Genomic DNA, 20,477 nt, shown 5'->3' on the forward strand with positions numbered 1-20,477 from the left:
TTCAAAAGCTGTGTTATCTGCAGACCATGGCATCCTTGCACACCCACAGGAAAACTCCAGGTTCACCAGGGTCTATTCCTCTCTGTTCAGCCTTTAGCCTTAGCTCATATAAATATACCAATATCATGAGACATTTACTGGAATATGCAAATTTCCTGTGATGCACTGCATGTCCCACTAAGACACTTAGCAGAGCTTTGCTATTCTTATCTGCTTCACTGTTCTTACCTGCTTCACTGTTCATATCTGCTTCACTGTTCTTATCTGCTTCACTGTTCATATCTGCTTCACTATTCTTACCTGCTTCACTGTTCATATCTGCTTCACTGTTCCTATCTGCTTCACTGTTCATATCTGCTTCATTATTCTTATCTGCTTCACTGTTCATATCTGCTTCACTGTTCATACCTGCTTCACTATTCATATGTGCTTCACTGTTCTTACCAGCTTCACTATTCTTACCTGCTTCACTATTCTTATCTGCTTCACTGTTCATATCTACCTCACTATTCTTACCTGCTTCACTGTTCATATCTGCTTCACTGTTCATATCTGCTTCATTGTTCTTATCTGCTCCACTATTCATATCTGCTCCACTATTCTTACCTGCTTCCCTATTCTTTCCTGCTCCACTATACATATCTACTTCACTATTCTTACCTGCTTCACTGTTCATATCTGCTTCACTGTTCATATCTGCTTCACTATTCTTACCTGCTCCACTATTCATATCTGCTCCACTATTCATATCTTCTTCACTATTCTTACCTACTTCACTGTTCATACCTGCTCCACTATTCTTACCTGCTTCACTATTTTTATCTGCTTCACTATTCTTACCTGCTCCACTATTCATATCTACTTCACTGTTCTTACCTGCTCCACTATTCATATCTGCTCCACTATTCTTACCTGCTCTACTATTCATATCTGCTCCACTATTCATATCTGTTTCACTATTCTTACCTGCTTCACTATTCCTCCCAGCTTCACTATTCTTACCTGCTTCAATATTCATATCTGCTCCACTATTCATATCTGCTTCACTATTCTTACCTGCTCCACTATTCATATCTGCTCCACTATTCATATCTGTTTCACTATTCTTACCTGCTTCACTATTCCTCCCTGCTTTACTATTCCTCCCTGCTTTACTATTCTTACCTGCTTCAATATTCATACATGCTCCACTATTCATATCTGTTTCACTATTCTTACCTGCTTCACTACTCTTACCTGCTTCACTATTCCTCCCAGCTTCACTATTCTTACCTGCTTCAATATTCATATCTGCTCCACTATTCATATCTGCTTCACTATTCTTACCTGCTCCACTATTCATATCTGCTTCACTATTCATATCTGCTTCACTATTCTTACCTGCTCCACTATTCATCTCTGTTTCACTATTCTTACCTGCTTCACTACTCTTACCTGCTTCACTATTCCTCCCAGCTTCACTATTCTTACCTGCTCCACTATTCATATCTGCTTCACTATTCTTACCTGCTCCACTATTCATATCTGCTCCACTATTCATATCTGTTTCACTATTCTTACCTGCTTCACTATTCCTCCCTGCTTTACTATTCTTACCTGCTTCAATATTCATATATGCTCCACTATTCATATCTGCTTCACTATTCTTACCTGCTTCACTGTTCATATCTGCTTCACTATTCTTGCCTGCTTCACTATTCTTATCTGCATTCTTTCACCAACAAAAGAGATGAGAGAGAATTTGGGAGGTGAGTGGAAGAAAACCTTATCACATTTGCTGAGTTTTTTAGAAATACAGATTTTTCCTCTAAAGGGCATGAAACTGAAACAGAGGGGCACTGACCTACCCATTCCACTCATTTATTGCCCTGTCTTTTCTGTTTCCTTATTTCACTGTTGCTTTTGTAGTTTTCCCACTGATGGTGTTTTACACCTTGACCATTTGGGTGGCCATGCATGCCTAAGCTTGTAGTTATCATTTGGCCTTTACTCACAGAATCACAAAATCACAGAATGGTAGGGTTTGGAAGGGACTTCTGTAGATCACCTAATTCAATGCCCCTGCTTAAACAGGTTTGCCTATATCAGGTTGCACAGGATTGTGTCCAGGCTGAGAACTCCACAACCTTTCTGGGCAGTGTGCTCCAGTGCTCCATCACCCTCAAAGGAAATAAGTTTTTCCTTATGTTTAAGTGAAACCTCCTGTGTTCTAGTTTGTGCCCATTTCTCCTTGTCCTGTCACTGGGCACCACTGAAAAGAGCCTGAACTCATCCTCTTGACCCCCACCTTTTAGATATTGATTGACATTGAGAAGATTGCCTCTCAGTCTTCTCTCTTCCAGGCTGAAGAATCATAGAATCAATAAGGTTGGAAAAGACCTCAGAGATCATCCAGTCTGACCTGTCACCCAACACCTCATGGCTTCTAAACCATGGCTTCAAGTGCCATGTCCAAACCCCTCTTGAACACCTCCAGGGATGGTGACTCCACCACCTCCCTGGGCAGCACATTCCAATGGCCAATTACTCTTTCTGGGAAGAACTTTCTCCTCACCTCCAGCCTAAACTTCCCCTGGCACAGCTTGAGACTGAGCTTCCAGGTCACTCAGCCTGTCCTTGTAATGGGGTGGCTCCAATTCACTAACCATCCCTGTAGTTTTCCATTGGACTCTTTCCTGTAGTTCTCTGTCTCTCTTCAACTGGCGAGCCCAGAGCTGGACACAATACTCCAAATGTGGCCTCACCGTAGGAGAGTAGAGGAGAAGAACTGCCCTGGACCTGCTGGTTACAGCCTTCTCAATGCAACACCCTCTTCTCATTCACACAAGTGGTACACTCTCCATTTCCCCAGAATGTATTTCTTTTCCAAAGATACCTGTCTTGCTCTCTGCACATACATCCATAATCTCTTATGATTGTACACATCTCAGACTTTTCCCAGTGCATCAACCCAGTTCTTGCTCTGCAATATCCAGAAAGATTTCAGTCCCACACTTCAACCAGCTCTACCACCCACTTCAATGTAACCCCAGCCCCTCTGCACTCCAGCCCTCATGACATCTCTCTTTCCAACCATCAGGTCAGCGTGTCTTTGGCTGAATCTACTCATTTCCTGGGTACCCCAGTAGAGAAGCAGGAAGAATCCTACTGCATCTGCATGAATGAAAGGAAAACCGTGGCTTGGGAAGTAACACCAAGATCTCTAGGTAAGAGACTGGACAACAAGAAAATACTGGGATTAGATTTCTGTCAGTGATATCAAAACTTTTGTGTGAGGAGCTAAGGTCACTCCAAACCTGCCTGGAAGGATGTTGTCTGTGCCAGAAGGGAGAAGTCCAAGCCTGAGTTTGAGACACTACACTGGGATGCAGTGTTCAGGTCCTAAACAGACTATTTAAATGTTATGTGCCATTGCTTTCTTAACATTTGAATAGAAATCACAGATTCTCTTGATGCATGCAAAGCACTCAGCTGTTCCTGCTGTGGAGCTGAGAATGCCTTAGCTTAATATGCCTGGGTCTCAAATATTGGAATCAAAGCTTGCTTTCTCTGAAGCCTCTCAGAACAAGACTGTTTGATTTGCAAGAGTTGCCTCTCCACTATTTTTCTTGCTGAAGGACTAACACCTGCTCAGGTGGCCATAATGGATGTGTGGATTAAGATAAAAGACTGTCTTGAGTTTAGTTCTCCTTTTGGAAAAGCTTCTTTGTAATGCACCAGAGAGTGGCCAGCACAAATACAAACCCACATTTCCCTGGCACTGCCCAGCATGGCTGGATGACCCCTGTTTCCTCCAGGGCAGGTGGAGTTCATGGTAAGCACTGAGGCCCTGCAGAACCAGCAGCCTTGTGGGAACATCATTGAGGAGACCCCAGAGAAAGGGAGGAAGGACACAGTTGTACGACAGCTGCTGGTGGAGGTAAGTATCAGAAACAGTGTGGCTGTCAGGAGCAGGGAAGGGATTGTCCTCCTGGACTCAGCACTGGTGAGGCCACACCTTAAGTACTGGGTTCAGTTTGGGGGCACTCATACAAGAAGGAGTTTGAGGTGCTGGAGTGGGTCCAGGGAAGGGCAAGGAAGAGGGTGAAGGGTGTGGAGAGCAGGCTGTGTGAGGAGTGGCTGAGGTTGTTTAGCCTGCAGAAAAGAGGAAGCTGAGGGGAGACCTTCTTGCTCTCTGCAGCTCCCTGAAAGGAGATTGTAGTGAGGTGGGTGTTGGTCTCTTCTGCCTAGTAACAAGGTGTAGGACAAGAGGAAATGGCTTCAAGTTGCACCAGGGGAGGTTTAGGTTGGATACTAGGGAAAAAAATTCTTCACTGAAAGGATGGTCAGGCATTGAAACAGGCTGCCCAGGGAGGTGGTTGAGTCATGATCCCTGGAGGTGCTCAAAAAATGTGTAGACGTGGCACTTTGGGCTCAGGGGTGTACTGGGCATGGTGCTGCTGGGTTGTCAGTTGGACTTGATTGTCTTAGAGGTCTTTTCTAACCTTAATGTTTCTATGATTCCATACATGGGCTGTTGACTTGGGTGGCACAGAAAAGTTGTAATGATTTTATGCTTCACAACAACAGTAGCTGTCTCATAAAGGTTTTCTGGCTTAGCCATGATAGCAGTAATAATGGTCTGTGTGACTGTGGTGGGTTGAAGTTTCCCCCAGCATTAACTTGAGCCAGACTCACTCAGAAGCAAATGAAGCTGTACTGACAAGCACAAACTACACTCTGCAATGGAATGCAATGAATGTGTACAAAACATACAGGAGTTACAATATCATACAAATATTTACAGTTAGCAAGTAACACAGAAACCCCCCTGGTCCAAAAGACCAGGGAAGCTGCTCCACTGCCCCCCCAGACCTCCCCCACCCGCCCTGTACCAGAGAGAGAAAAGAGAGGAGCTGAGAGAGAAGCAGTGGGGTAGCTTATCTCAAAGCCAGCCAGAAGCACCTTTATCTCCCAGGTGAAGCAAAACAGCTGAGGAGAGGTTCGGAGAGGAGAGGTTCGGAGAGGAGAGGTTTGGACAGGAGAGGAGAGGAGAGGAGAGGAGAGGAGAGGAGAGGAGAGGAGAGGAGAGGAGAGGAGAGGAGAGGAGAGGAGAGGAGAGGAGAGGAGAGGAGAGGAGAGGAGAGGAGAGGAGAGGAGAGGAGAGGTTGGAGAGGTTCGGAGAGGAGAGGTTCGGAGAGGAGAGGTTCAGAGAGGAGAGGTTCGGAGAGGAGAGGAGAGAAGAGGAGAGGAGAGGTTCAGAGAGGAGAGGAGAGGTTCGGAGAGGAGAGGAGAGGTTTGGAGAGGTTCGGAGAGGAGAGGTTCGGAGAGGAGAGGTTCGGAGAGGAGAGGAGAGAAGAGGAGAGGAGAGGAGAGGTTCAGAGAGGAGAGGAGAGGTTCGGAGAGGTTCGGAGAGGTTTGGAGAGGTTCGGAGAGGAGAGGTTCGGAGAGGAGAGGTTCGGAGAGGAGAGGAGAGGTTCAGAGAGGAGAGGTTCAGAGAGGAGAGGAGAGGAGAGGAGAGGAGAGGAGAGGAGAGGAGAGGAGAGGAGAGGTTTGGAGAGGTTCGGAGAGGAGAGGTTCGGAGAGGAGAGGTTCGGAGAGGAGAGGTTCGGAGAGGTTCGGAGAGGTTCGGAGAGGAGAGGAGAGGAGAGGAGAGGAGAGGAGAGGAGAGGAGAGGAGAGGAGAGGAGAGGAGAGGAGAGGAGAGGAGAGGAGCCCGTTGTCAGTATGCTGGAATATGGATCAGCCACCATAAGCTACAAATGTTTCCACACAACACTGCTATAACTTAGGCTGGAGGTGAGGAGAAAGTTCTTCCCAGAAAGTGTAATTGGCCATTGGAATGTGCTGCCCAGGGAGGTGGTGGAGTCACCGTCTCTGGAGGTGTTCAAAAAGGGATTGGATGTGGCACTTGGAGCCATGGTTTAGTTAGTCATGAGGTGTTGGGTGACAGGTTGGACTTGACGATCTCTGAGGTCTTTTCCAACCTTATTGATTCTATGATTCTATGACCTGGGGGAAATGGACCCAAGCTAGAGGAGGGGAGATTTAGATTAGACCTCAGGAAGAAGTTGTTCCCCATGAGGGTGGTGAGACACTGGCATTGGTTGCCCAGGGAGGTGGTGGAGTCACTGTCCCTGGAGGTGTTCAAGAGGGGATTGGATGTGGCACTTGAAGCCATGGTTAGTTAGTCATGAGGTGTTGGGTGACAGGTTGGACTTGATGATCTCTGAGGTCTTTTCCAACCTTATTGATTCTATGATTTGACTTGGTTTCATTACACTTTAAAACCGTTCAAACCAGTATGAACTTTGTCTTCTGTCATATTTCTTTCTTAAACAGTGTGATGCAATGATAAAAGCATGCCTTAGCCCAGGGGAAATAGTCAGCTGTAAAATTAATCCATAGGGTATAATTCCTTGTGATATTAATGGCAAGCAAAGAGCACTCGCTGGTTCTATAGGGAAATACATACCGCATCACACATCATCACACCTGTGCATGACAGAAAGGAATAACTGTATTTACCAAAATTGAGACAGGAGTGATATATAACATTGGCTGGAGAGCAGCCAGGCAGAGATGGACCTGGGGGTGCTGGTTGATAGTAGGCTGAACATGAGCTTGCAGTGTGCCCAGGCAGCCAAGAGGGCCAATGGCATCCTGGCCTGCATCAGGAACAGTGTGGCCAGCAGGAGCAGGGAGGTCATTCTGCCCCTGTACACTGCACTGGTTAGGCCACACCTTGAGTCCTGTGTCCAGTTCTGGGCCCCTCAGTTTAGGAAAGATGTTGAGATGCTGGAAGGTGTCCAGAGAAGGGCAACAAAGCTGGGGAGGGGTCTGGAGCACAGCCCTGTGAGGAGAGGCTGAGGGAGCTGGGGTTGCTTAGCCTGGAGAAGAGGAGGCTCAGGAGTGACCTTATTGCTCTCTACAACTACCTTAAGGGGGGTTGTAGACAGGAAGAGGTTGGTCTCTCCTCCCAGGAAACCAGTACCAGAACAAGAGGACACAGTCTCAGGCTGCGCCAGGGGAGGCTTAGGCTGGAGTTTAGGAGGAAGTTTTACACAGAGAGAGTGATTGCCCATTGGAATGGGCTGCCTGAGGAAGTGGTGGGGTCACCATCACTGGAGGTGTTCAGGAGGAGACTTGATGGGGTGCTTGGTGCCATGGTTTAGTTGATCAGGTGGTGTTGGATGATAGGTTGGACTCAATGATCTTGAAGGTCTCTTCCAACCTGGTCTATTCTGTTCTGTTCTATTCTATTCTATTCTATTCTATTCTATTCTATTCTATTCTATTCTATTGCAAGTCCTCCTTACATTGCAGGCCTTTCAGTTTTCAGTGTTTACTTTGAGGATGCCAGAAGATCAGAAGTGTAAAGTCTGGTCTCCAGATGGTGAGGAAGTAAAACTAAGCATTTAAATGACTGACCAATTACTAGTGCTATCCTGTTACTGTAATGAGGTAACTATTCTACAACAAGCCCTGACTGGTTATGAGATTCAGTTGTATGAAGTTCAACAACACCAGGTGGCAGATCCTGCATTTTGGTCACAACAAACCAAAGTTATGCTCCAGGCTTGGTGTAGAGTGGCTGGAAAGCTGCTTAGTAGAGACACACCTGGGGTGTTGATAACAGCCTGCTCAACATGACTCAGCATATGCCTAAGTAGCCAAAAGCACCAACAGCATCCTGGCCTGTATCAGGAATAGTGAGATCAGCAGAAGCAGGGAAGGGGTTGTCCTCCTCTAGTCAGCACTGGTACTGAGTTCAATTTTGGGATCTCATTACAAGATATTGGAGTGCTGGAGTGGGTCCACAGAAGGGCAATGAATCTGTTGGAGGGTCTGGAGAACAGGTCTTGTGGAGGTTTTCAGGAGAAGACTTGATGGGGTGCTTGGTGCTGTGGGTTAGTTGCTTGGGTGGTGTTGGATTGGTTGATGGGTTGGACGTGATGATCTTGAAGGTCTCTTCCAACCTGGTTTATTCTATGTATGTATTCTATGTATGTATGTATTGTGAGGAGCAGGTGAGGAAAAGGGGGTTGTTTAGCCTGGATAAAAAGAGGCTGAGGGGAGACCTTCTGACTCTCTACAACTACCTGAAGGGAGGTTGGAGTGGGGTGGGGGTTGGTCTCTTCTTTCTAGCAACAAGTGACAGGATGAGAGGAAATGGCCTCATGTTGCACCAGGGAAGGTTTAGGTTGGACATTAGAAGAAACTTCTTCACTGAAAGGGTTCTCAAATGCTGTAATAGGCTCCCCATGGAGGTGGTTGAATCCTCATCCATGGAAGTGTTTAAAAGGCACAGAGATGTGATGTCCAGTGGACGTGGTTTAGCATCAGACTTGGTAGAGTTTGAGAATGGTCAGACTCAGTGATCTTGAAGGTCTTTTCCAACCAAAGCAATTCTGTGATTTTCTGGATAGAGTCAGAGATTAGCATTCAAGGCTCACCAATAATTAGCAGGGGTGGATATGGTGGAAGTTGCTTGGGGTGGAGTGGCATTGTGCCAAACACTGGGATGAACATATTCCCTGCAGCAGGCAGTGCATCCCAGAAGACAGAGCACGCCTGGGGCATTGTCTTGCCCCTAAGGAAACTAAGCCTTCTTGAATGCTAATGGAGAAACAGGATGGGTTTGGTGGTTTTCACCCAGGAATTTCTCAGATGGGAAGGAAATATTTCACATAGTTACAGATTGCATGGTTTCATTTCCTGTTTAAATGATAAAAAAAAAAAAAGAAACCAAACAATAGATTTCTCATTTAGATGCATTTCCAAATGACATGCTGAAACAAAGACTCCGCCTTCTCAAACAGCACCATTTTGCTCTGTCACAGTTTATCCTAAAAGCCTTTTTCTTTTTTAACCTTCCCCCCCCCCCCCCCCCTTTTACACTTTCACTGTCTTTCCACACTGAAGGATGACAGAAAAGCAAGCTGGTGGGAACTAGTAATGAAGCAATAGGGACTCTGGATTTGGAGGTTAAAAAAAATTGATGTGGGGGATCTCACAGAAAAAAAAAACCTCTGACAAAATGTTGTCTCAGTCCAGAGAGGACAAGAGCCCTCAGCTCTTTTGAATATCCCCATGTTGTGAAATTAGAGGCACAAACAAGGCCAAGATATCAACAGCGAGGATGTTTATTAACAGAATAAAGGGGATGGATCAGAGAGAGAGATAGAGAGAGTAAAGGGTGAGAGGGAGAACAGGGAGAGGGAAGAGGAAAGGAATTATATTACCACACCCCTGAACCCCCAAGACAGTTTGAGTCTGTGGAAGAAGGCTGCTGCAGCTTTGGAAGGGAGGAGATGCTGGGTCTGTGAAGAATGTAAACACTTTGTGACTGAGGAGAAGAAACTGGTGAGAAGCCTTGAGCACAGCCCTATGAGGAGAGGCTGAGGGAGCTGGGGTTGTTTAGCCTGGAGAAGAGGAGGTTCAGGGGAGACCTCATTGCTCTCTACCACTACCTGAAGGGAGGTTGTAGCCAGGTGGGGGTTGGTCTCTTCTTCCAGGCAACCAGCACCAGAACAAGAGGACACAGTCTCAAGCTGCACCAGGGGAAGTTTAGGCTGGAGGTGAGGAGAAAGTTCTTCCCAGAAAGAGTAATTGGCCATTGGAATGTGCTGCCCAGGGAGGTGGTGGAGTCATTGTCTCTGGAGGTGTTCAAAAAGGGATTGGATGTGGCATGGTTTAGTTTGTTATGAGGTGTTGGGTGACAGTTTGGACTTGATGATCTCTGAGGTCTCTTCCAACCTTACTGAGTCTACAATTCTATGGTTCTATCATCTGGCATAATCTTCCTGATAAACTGTGAAGCTTCAGAGCTTTCCTCAGTAATAATGAAAGAAAGTATCTGCATTACATGTCTCACTTGTACTCAGCCAGTGTCTCACAGCCTTCACTTGTCCACACTTCAGTATAAAGAAGGAAAACACTTTGTAAACAATTTCTAAAGGTTTTTCAGTATGATGAAGTTATTGCAGAGGAGAATTTATGTTTGTTTATATTTATTACAGAGGAGAATGTATAAGTATTTATGTTTCTTGGACTCTCTTTTAGTTCCATCTCAGTGTTTCTCCCTTTTCTCTGTTAATGTTGTTGATGTTTCTAATTGCTGTCAAACACTGGGACAGGCTCCCCAGGGAGGTGACTGAAGCCACATCCCAGGAGGTGTTGCAAAGGTGCAGAAATGTGGTACTGGAGGGGACATGGTTTAGCAGCAGAATTGGTAGAGCTAGACAATGGTTGGAGTTGGTGACCTTAAAAGTCTTTTCCAACCTTAAGGATTCTTTTATTTTAAAGGTCTTTTCCAGCTGAAATGATTCTGTGATCCTATGATTATTGTTTTTCTTACCTTTTTCCCCAAGCCAGAAGGGACTGAGGTGGAAACCACCTACAACTCTGTACACTGTGCATCTGGTAAGAGACTTTTTCTTTCTAAAACTTTCTTTGCCAAGGCAGAGATTACAGACAAACAGAGATGAGAAGGTTTGTGAATCCTCCACCCTGAGCAGGAAGGTGCAGGGATCTGATCAAATTGCACAAACTAGCTGCATCCCCAGCCAGCAGTGACACCAATTCTTCCTGAGGGAGAAGGAAGTGCATAGTCCCTGCAATTACAGAGGCAGTAGTATATCTCTTAGGAACTAAGGCTAGTCAGGTCCCTATGGGGAAAGAATATCTGGGATTTGATAGTGTTATTACCGCGATTGAGAGATGGAGACGAAGCTTGATGCAAGCAAAGTGTCTACTTTATTGTACAAAGTCATTTCTTTATATAGGCTAACATGTTCAGAAGGCTACTTGTGATTGGTAATTAGATGTGTCCGTGACAGTTACAGAATCGTGGTTGGCTGCCGAGGAAATGCCAGGGAACACATCCCTGAGCAAGGCTCAGACGGGTGTTAGACCAAAGGCAAACTATCATGCTTCTCTTGTCTAAGGCCAGAGAAAGAACAAAAGACTTTCTTGCAATGTTTACCCGCACTCATTAACAGGTAGTTGTGTGCCTCTTCCTGAGTCACAATGGCCATTGGTAATAGCTAAATACTTTTTTCTCTTCTACATAATTGCAGTTTGCTCACAGGGTTTGTGGCCCACAAGAGCAAAAACTTTTCCTTCTATCAGCTGACCATTGCTTGAGATTATTCCCTAAAATCAGTGCAACATTTCCCCCTTTCTGTTGCACAGCAAGAACCTTCTTATGAGAACGATCAAGCAAGCATCATTGCAATATACAAGGCAACAGAAGTAATAAAAAGTAAAATAACAAAAGCATAAATGATTGTTTTAAGAAAGCTACATAATCACATAAAAAAGATGATGGGACTGCCCAGTTATCCAAAGGCTATCCCATAAGGCAAGTAGAAAAAGGATTATCAGGAGAGGCAGTAGCCAGACATAAAGCAAAACACAACAAACCTGATCTTCACTGTCTTTTACAATCTGCTCTAAAGGTATGTTACATCTTTACTTTTCTAAGATGGTCAAAAATCATCAATTGTTTGGTAGCAAGGCTTCTTTAATCTGTAAAGGTAGATCTGGCCAGGCTCTAGCTTCACAGACAGAAAACTTGCAGGCAAACAGCAAGAGCAAAAGAGCTTCATTGCTTTGCCCAGGATAAAATGGAACACAGTATAATAATGCATTTTCACTCATCTTAATAATACTGATCTGTTGGTGCTTTGTTTTTGCTAAGGAGAGGTACTGAGTCCTAGAGATACTCACTTTGGCCTAATGCTGTTTCTTTGTCTTTCAAATTTCTCCTAGCTAAAACTTCCATAATTCTTATATCCTCTATACATTTTGTTACATCACATTTAAAATCACATATAAAATGAAAATTTGAGAATACAACATGCTTCAACCATTCTTTCTTGCAACATGTTACCTCTAATATCTTATATTCTTTGGGTGTAAAATCACAGCCTGGGCTCTGCAGTAAGCCATGTCTGCCCCACCAAAGCAGATGAGGCCACAAAAATAGTCTGTAAATATATCTGTCAGTTAAGGCCAACCGGGAGTGCCACACAGAATTCCATGACAGTCTGTGTGTGAAAGTGCTGCAGGCCCAACACAACCTTTGCAGGTGTAATGGGTTGGGGCAGATCCCCTCCCCACCACAGGCAGAAATAACGACTCAGGCAAACGGATTGCAGAAGTGATGAAAGTTTAAATAGAAAGCAGTGAATGTTACAGAAAACCCAAAGCGCAGTGACAAAGAAAGATCCCATCCCCACCTGAGGGTGCATCCAAAACCCCCAGGGCTCCTTCTTCCCCCTCCCTCTGCTGGGCTAGTCTCAGCTGGCCAGGCCTGAGACTGCCCATCCCCCTGTGGCCTTGGGCCCAGTCAGGCCCATGGCCGGGAGATCTCTCCCCCAGTTACCAAGTCTCGGAGAGGGAAGGAAAGAGGAAGTGCCAGACTCCGCACTGGATCTTATAGTGGTGCAAAGAATTATGGTAGGAAATACACAATTTCCTGTGTCCATCCCTCTGGGCTGGACTTCTGGACACAGGAAGTGAATGCACCAGGGGGGCACCCAACTCAAACTACAACATGCCACCCCTGTATTTCATACCATAATCCTTGCACCCAAACACATCATCAGATCAGAAAACTTCTGATGACATGTCTGGCAGAGTCCATATCTTCATCTGGGCGTCCACTCAAACAGTCTCTCATTCAGGCTCAAGCATCAGTCCATTCCAGTTGTTCTTCCTCATGTGATGGAACCTCCCAGCGACGCAGTCCTTCTCCTGCAGCGTGAATTCCTTGTGGACTCCTTGGGACATCCTGGTCACCTGGAAATACCTCACAACTTCTCAGCCAAGCCTTTACTCTCCTATTCAGCGGCAAATTCTCCACCCCTGGGGCAGGCCAGTCGGAACAATCCGGCTCCACGACTGCCTTTTTCAATCCATCCAGGGTGCCGCAGCCAACCGCTTTCACGTGGACCAAAGCTACACGGATGCATGTCAGAGGCACTCCGCACCCCCCGGCTGGGCGCTCGCGTACCGAGGCAGGACAGCATCCGGCTGCACAACCTCCACCCCCGGAAGAGGGAGGAGCTGCGCCACAGCCCGCTGAAGAAGCAGGGAGGCGGAGCCAGGTGCTCGGCGCCATTTTCGGAACACGTCCGAAAACACCAGGGAAAGATTTACAGCTGCCGCCGCCGCCTGAACGCAGCCCGGCTCGGGCGGTGCCGCCGCCGCCGCTTGAACGCGGCCCGGCCCGGCCCCCGCCGTCTCTGTCGCCGCGATGCAGAGTCCGAGTCACCTCCAGCAGTCGCTTGCCCGCTCGCCGCGGGTGTCCGCTCCCCACAGCGGCCGCGGGCCGACCACGCTCTGCTTGCCGCTGCCCCTCCTCCGCTCCCTGCCGCTCCGCAGAGAACGAGGAGAAGGCAGGTCTCGCCTTCTTAGGCTACTCGAGCATTCTTAAGCTACCCTGGGCAGAAAGTCACAGAAAGAACCACCCCTCGCTGTTCCCAAGCAACAGGAGGGCCTTCCATGCCATCAGCCACGCACCAGCTATCCTTCTGCAGTCCACAGGAGTTCACACAGTCGCCCCGGCAACAACACCTGAGCCCCAACTTTCCAAACCCAGACCGATGCCCAGAACTAAATTTAAACTCTCCATCTTTTGCAATCCGAGCTGCAGTTGGCCCCACGTTGGGCGCCAAAATGTAATGGGTTGGGGCAGACCCCCTCCCCACCACAGGCAGAAATAACGACTCAGGCAAACGGATTGCAAAAGTGATGAAAGTTTAAATAGAAAGCAGTGAATGTTACAGAAAACCCAAAGCGCAGTGACAAAGAAAGATCCCATCCCCACCTGAGGGTGCATCCAAAACCCCCAGGGCTCCTTCTTCCCCCTCCCTCTGCTGGGCTAGTCTCAGCTGGCCAGGCCTGAGACTGCCCATCCCCCTGTGGCCTTGGGCCCAATCAGGCCCATGGCCGGGAGATCTCTCCCCCAGTTACCAAGTCTCGGAGAGGGAAGGAAAGAGAGAGTGCCAGACTCCGCACTGGATCTTATAGTGGTGCAAAGAATTATGGTAGGAAATACACAATTTCCTGTGTCCATCCCTCTGGGCTGGACTTCTGGACACAGGAAGTGAATGCACCAGGGGGGCACCCAGCTCAAACTACAACAGCAGGGTAGGAAGCTCTGACAACAAAACTACATGTGCATGGATTTGTTAAAGGCAGAAAACCATGGTGCAAAGAATGGTGTCCACATTCTTAACTGCTACTCATGTCTGTATGAGATTCAGCAAGGCCAGGTGCCAGGTCCTGCATTTGGGTCACAACAACCCCATGCAACACCTTAGGCTTCAGGAAAAATGGCTGCAAAGTTGCCCAGCAGAGAGATACCAGGGATCAACAGCCAAGTGAACATGAGCCAGCTTGTGCCCAGGTGGCCAAGAAGGCCACCAGCATCTTGGCCTACAGTAGGACAACTGCAACCAGCAGAACCCAGGATGTGGTTGTCCCCCTGTATTCAGCACTGGTGAGGCCACACCTTGAGTACGAGGTTCAGTTTGGGGGCACCCATACAAGGACTCTGGGGTGCTGGAGTGTGTCCAGAGAAGGGCAATGAGTCTGCAGAAGAGGTCTTGTGAGGAGCAAATGAGAGAACTGGGGTTGTTCAACCTGCAGAAAAGGAGGCTGAGGGAAGACCATCTTGCTCTCTACAAATCTCCCTAGTAACAAGTGACAGGACAAGAGGAAATGGCCTCAAGTTGCAGCAGGGGAGGTTCAGGCTGGCTGTTAGAAGAACCTTTTTTCATAGAAAGGGTTCTCAACCACTGGAACAGGCTTCCCAGGAAGGTGGCTGAACCCCCATTCTGTTTCAGAGACATAGAAGTGTGATGCTGAGGAACAGGGTTTAGAAGCAGACTTGGCAGAATTAGAGAACAGTTGGACTTGCTGCCCTGAAAGGTCTTTTCCAATCACAGCAATTCTATAATTCTATGTAGATGTGTCTGGAATTGTAACCAAGTTGATAGTTTAATCTTTTTTAAATCCCAGAGAAGTCTGTGCCAGAGCCAATCTCCCTGGTTCTACCAGAGACTGTGGTGGTCGGCTCAGCCAGAGCATATTTCTCAGTGCTAGGTAAGCAAAGCATTCCTGATGTCTCACCTGAGACACTGCCCCTTTCTTCACCCTGTGCTCAGTCAGCTGCCAAGCCTTGAGCTCTGCTAATTTAGACTGGAAACTTTCCTGTTCTCCAGGTGACATCATGGGCACTGCCATGCAGAACCTGCAGCAGCTCCTCCAGATGCCTTTTGGCTGTGGGGAGCAGAACATGGTCTTGTTTGCACCCAACATCTATGTCCTGGACTATCTGAACAAGACAGAGCAGCTGAGCGAGGAGGTCAAGTCCAAGGCCATCGGATACCTAGTGAGCGGTGAGCTGGGTCCTGACTTTTGGTTTCCTGCTCATTCTTTCCCTTGGCAACTGGACAAGGACACTTACTGGTCACTCTCTGGGTGCATTCTCTAGCAGAGAACATGGTACTGTGCTAGGGCAGGTGTATAAATAGCACCATGCACAAAGTCCAGGACTGGAAATAACTCAAGAGCTCCTGACATAAGAAAAGGGGTGTATGAAATCCATGAGTCAGCTGGTCACTAATGATGGCAGCTGCTTATGCAGATATGTGGGTAAAGAACTGGCTTGATGGCTGCACCCAAAGAGTGGCTGTCAATGGTCCATGGCCAAGTGGAGGCCTGGGACAAGTGGAGTCCCTCAGGGATCAGTCCTGGGACCAGGCTTATTTAACATCTTTGTTGGTGCCATGGACAGTGGCATTGAGTGCACCCTCAGCAGGTCTGCTGATGACACCAAGCTGTGTGGTGCTGCTGACAGCTGGAGGGAAGGGATCCATCCAGAGGGACCTTGACAGGATGCAGAGCTGGGCCCATGGCAAACTCATGAGGTTCAACCAGACCAAGTGCAAGGTCCTGCAGCTGGGTTGGGGCAATCCCAAGCACCAATGTAGGCTGGGCAGGGACTGGCTTGAGAGCAGCCCTGAAGAAGAAGACATGGGGCTGCTGGTGAATGAGAAGCTCAACATGAGCCAGCAGTGAGCACTTGCAGCCCAGAAAGCCAACCACATCCTGGGTTGCATCAAGAGAAGCATAGCCAGCAGGTCAAGGGAGGTGATTCTCCCCCTCTATACCGCTCTGGTGAGACCCCACCTGGAGTACTGCATCCAGTTCTGGAGTCCCTGTTACAGGAGGGATCTGGAGGTCCTGAAACATGTCCAGGGAAGGGCCAAAAGGATAGGAGAGGGCTGGAGCACGTGTCTTATAAGGACAGACTGAGAGAGTTGGGGTTGATCTGGAGAAGAGAAGGCTCCAAGGAGACCTTATTGTGGCCTTCCAGTACCTGAAGGGGGCTACAAGAAAGCTGGGGAGGGACTTTTGAGGGTGTCAGGGAGTGATAGGAATGGGGGGGATGGAGCAAAACTAGAAATGGGTAGATTGAGATTGGATGTTAGGAAGAAGTTCTTCCCCATGAGGGTGGTGAGAGACTGGCACAGGTTGCCCAGGGAGGTGGTGGAAGCCTCAGGCCAGGCTGTATGTGGCTCTGGGCTACCTGCTCTACTGTGAGGTATCCCTGTCCAAGGCAGGGGGGTTGGAACTAGATGATCCTTGAGGTCCTTTCCAACCCTGACAAATCTGTGATCCAAGACCCTTGTCAGAATCAAGACTGGGAAGGTGTCACTCACCTTTGACTAGAACAGAAGCTGAGCTCAATACGTTGGCAGACAACGCTGCTGCCTATGAAGAAAGGACTAGTTTTACTCGGGTTTTTTGCAGGAAAATTGTACCTCCAGCAATGAAAATTACCCTGTTTTCTGCATCCCTCATCCTGTGTGAGGCTTACATTTGTATTTAGTTTTCCTCTGGGAACTGTTTTTCTGCTTCTCTCAATCCTGGGCTACATTTACTTCTCCTCATCAAGCTTAGGGCAGAAAGCTGCAATGACCACAGATATCCAGTTTCCAGGTGTTTCAGGAGAGGGGAAGAGCACAAGGACTGAGGTACTTGGAGCTGTGGGTTTGCCTGAACTTCCTCTATACTACTGAGCAGCACAGCTCACACTGTGTCCTCTGCATGCTCCAGCTCCTTTGTATGTCTCCTTGAAAGGTCCTGTGACAGCTGCGCTGCTCTTGCCCTCTTCATTTCAGGGTATCAACGGCAATTGAAGTACAAACACTGGGATGGTTCTTACAGCACCTTTGGGCCCCGTTATGGGCAAGTTGGGAATACCTGGTAAGACTCAGTACCACTGACTTGTCATTTCTGCTTCTCATGCCCTTCTTTTCCTCAGTGTTCCTTTGTGTTTGGTCTTTGTGGAGGTGAAGATGAAATTCATATCATGACACCGTAGGATAGTCACGTGTGACAATGGAGTAGAGAAGGGTGATGAAGGAGATGCCTTTCAGGTTTGCAGTGCTGCACTAATAGCTGTTTAGCTGACATTCTTCTTCAGCTCAAGTGAGGGTGGCCTGCAGGATGCCCTAGATAGTTCTTGTTAGCAGAAGATGCTGATGAGTCCCCAGAGTGGCACTGCCCACCCACCTGCAGTCCTCAGGGCTATGATTGCAGGCTCTATTTAGCATTGATTCTTATCTCACCCAGTCTGTAAGCTAGATCATGGTGTCCAACCAACCCATTGTCACCAAGACACTGCTTTCCTGCAGAATGCTGATGCTCACATGGCTCCTGTGACCTCTTATGTTTACTCTGCAGCTTGTCTCTGATCTGTGCTAGCTCATTTATTAATTAATCACTGTTAATTTTTGCATCTGTAGAGAATTGTAACTCTTAGGACTCGTTACTCCTGCAACCTAGAATCAGAGAATTGTTTGGGTTGGAAAGGACCCTTAGGATCATTGAGTTCAACCCTTCTCTAACTGCCCATGGCAGTAGGGTTGGAACTGCTCAGGATTTCTTAGTTCCCTCTCTCCCTTCCAGGCTCACAGCCTTTGTCCTCAAGTCCTTTGCCCAGGCTCGGCGTCACATCTTCATAGACGAGAAGCACATCCAGGATGCTTTGGTCTGGCTCACTGAAAAGCAGAAGGAGAATGGCTGCTTCCACAGTTCTGGGACACTCCTGAACAATGCCATGAAGGTAATGTGTCGGCCTGGTTGGCTTTGCATGGACTCTGTCAGTCTGCAACATGACCAGAAGTCATTCCAGGACCTACAGAGCTATTTCAGCCCTCGGGGGCTGGGGAGGAGGTGAAAGTTGTACATGAGAGCTATCACACAATCAGGTAGAAGCCAGCATCATCTTCTCAGGGACCTGCCATGAGACTGTAGATAGGTAGCACAGGGAGAAACCAGTGGTGCTGTGTGGGATCAACATCTGCTTTTGTGGTTCCCTGCAGGGTGGAGTGAATGACGAGATCACACTTACAGCCTACATCATGATTACACTGCTGGAGATTCCTCTGCCTGTAACGGTTTGTGTCTGCACCTCACACTGAGCCACAGATGGTACTGAACTACCAGTGCCACCTCAGATTATCAGGTCCCTTTACCTTTTGAAAGGAGAAATCCTGTTTGAATGTTCTTTCCATTCAAGCCTAGACTAGCATAACACTTGTTTCTCCATTTTCCTCTCCTCTCTGGTTCTCTCTTCCATGCAAACATTTTGCTTAGTCTTTTCCTGAGTTCTTTAGTGGAGAATTACACCTTTTTCCTCCTTTAAAAGAGGACAGCTTTGATTAATAATGGATCAAATACCATTTACATATCTGAAATGAGCCAGATTTCCACACCCAGAAAAATCAGTTTCTTACAATAGGACGTTCCTGTTGAACCACTTGCATGGCCCTGTTGTACTGGCACAGGAGCAGAAGTCTGAGGGGGAAAAAAAAGGTGGCACAGTCAGGGATATATTTTTTTCTTTTTCTTCCTTTTCTAGACTTCTTTATGATAAATCTCCATCCTTAACATTGGGGGGAAAAGATATACCTGTGGGTAATAAAGAATAGCAACACAGCAAACCATAAACAATAGTTTGAGTCTGAAGACTCCTTCAAAGCAGTGTGGGTTTGGTCATTCTCACTGAAAGGGCTCTCAAACACTGAAAGAGACTGCCCAGGGCGGTGGTTGAAGCCCCATCCCTGGATGTGCCATTAGCAAGGCAAAGACCTCATTTCTCCACAGCCTTCTAATCACAGGTTCTCTCTCCCCCCATCGTTAAGTCCAAGTGTAATAGAACCATTACACGATCTGTTAAAGAAAGCCAGACACAAGCCAAGGAAGAGTCTGTGGCTGGCTGCGAAGTGCCTGGCTTCATCCCAGGGGCATGTTAGATTCAAGGGGTTGCTTAGCCTGCAGGAGGCTCAGGAGAGACCTCATTGCTCTCTACAACTACCTGAAAGGTGGTTGTAGCCAGGAAGGGGTTGGTCTCTTCTCCCAGGCAACCAGCACCAGAACAAGGGGACACAGTCTCAAGCTGCACCAGGGGAGGTTTAGGCTCAAGGTGAGGAGAAAGTTCTTCCCTGAGAGAGTTGTTAGCCATTGGGATGTGCTGCCCAGGGAGGTGGTGGAGTCACCATCCCTGGAGGGGTTCAAGAGGGGATTGGATGTGGCACTTGGTGCCATGGTCTCGCCATGAGGTCTGTGGTGACAGGTTGGACTCGATGATCTTTGAGGCTTCTTCCAGCCTTGGTGATACTGTGATAGTGCGAAACCGTACAGGATGTGTTAAAGAAAGGCAGACCCAAGCCAAGGAAGAGTCTGTGGCTGGCTGCGAAGTGCCTGGCTTCATCCCAGGGGCATGTTAGATTCAAGGGGAAGGGATGCACAATGGTACAACGTTTGTCCTGCGAGAGAGAGCAGATGTCCGTCGCGCCGCGCTCAGACGGGCTGAGGGCGAGGCGCGGCCGCTGCAGCTCAGTCTCTCTGCCGGCAGCACTCGGTGGTGCGCAATGCTCTGTTCTGCCTGGAGATGGCAGCAGACAAGGAGGAGAGCCACGTGTACACCAAGGCGCTGCTGGCCTACGCCTTCGCCCTGGCGGGCAGGGAGGAGAAGCGCGGAGCGTTGCTTGGCTCGCTGGAGAAGGAAGCTGTGAGGAAGGGTGAGTGCCCCAGACGGGACATCTTCTGTGCTGGCCTTCCGTCCTCCCTTGAGAAAGTGGCTTCTGGTGCTGGTGAATGGCTGCAGGAGATGGCTTCAGTGGCTGGGTGAGGAAGGGTGGAGGGAGAGCAAAGGCTTGTGCACAGGGCTTGCCTTCCTCAGATCTTCTGCTGGGTGCCCAGTGCTGCTTCTCTGCTCTGAGGGAGGCCCTCAGGCAGCACCAGACACCACCCCCATCAGTGCTGAACTAAAGGGCAGCTCTGTGAGCATCTCTCCTCGGCCTGCTGCTGGCTGCCCAGTGCCAGCTTCTCTCTGCACAAGGGAAGGAGTGCCAGCCTGGTGCTGTGCTGCTGCTCAAGCCTGTAACTGCCTGTGTGACTCGGGGGCCCAGC

The 20,477-nt window shown here is 48.1% G+C and overlaps 1 protein-coding gene across 1 annotated transcript in view; it reads left to right on the forward strand.

Annotated features, from left to right (window-relative positions):
* LOC104306904 (alpha-2-macroglobulin) overlaps window positions 1-20,477 on the forward strand; it is a 61,107-nt gene that overhangs the window by 35,308 nt on the left and 5,322 nt on the right. Inside the window, exons 20-28 of the mRNA XM_054163962.1 lie at window positions 3,080-3,206; window positions 3,798-3,919; window positions 10,352-10,403; window positions 15,012-15,095; window positions 15,215-15,391; window positions 17,180-17,264; window positions 17,970-18,126; window positions 18,386-18,460; window positions 19,921-20,086. Coding sequence (XP_054019937.1) covers window positions 3,080-3,206; window positions 3,798-3,919; window positions 10,352-10,403; window positions 15,012-15,095; window positions 15,215-15,391; window positions 17,180-17,264; window positions 17,970-18,126; window positions 18,386-18,460; window positions 19,921-20,086 — 1,045 coding nt within the window. The remainder of the gene's footprint in view (window positions 1-3,079; window positions 3,207-3,797; window positions 3,920-10,351; window positions 10,404-15,011; window positions 15,096-15,214; window positions 15,392-17,179; window positions 17,265-17,969; window positions 18,127-18,385; window positions 18,461-19,920; window positions 20,087-20,477) is intronic.

The sequence above is a fragment of the Dryobates pubescens genome, chromosome 8, assembly GCF_014839835.1.
Source record: "Dryobates pubescens isolate bDryPub1 chromosome 8, bDryPub1.pri, whole genome shotgun sequence".
NCBI classification, from domain to species: domain Eukaryota; kingdom Metazoa; phylum Chordata; class Aves; order Piciformes; family Picidae; genus Dryobates; species Dryobates pubescens.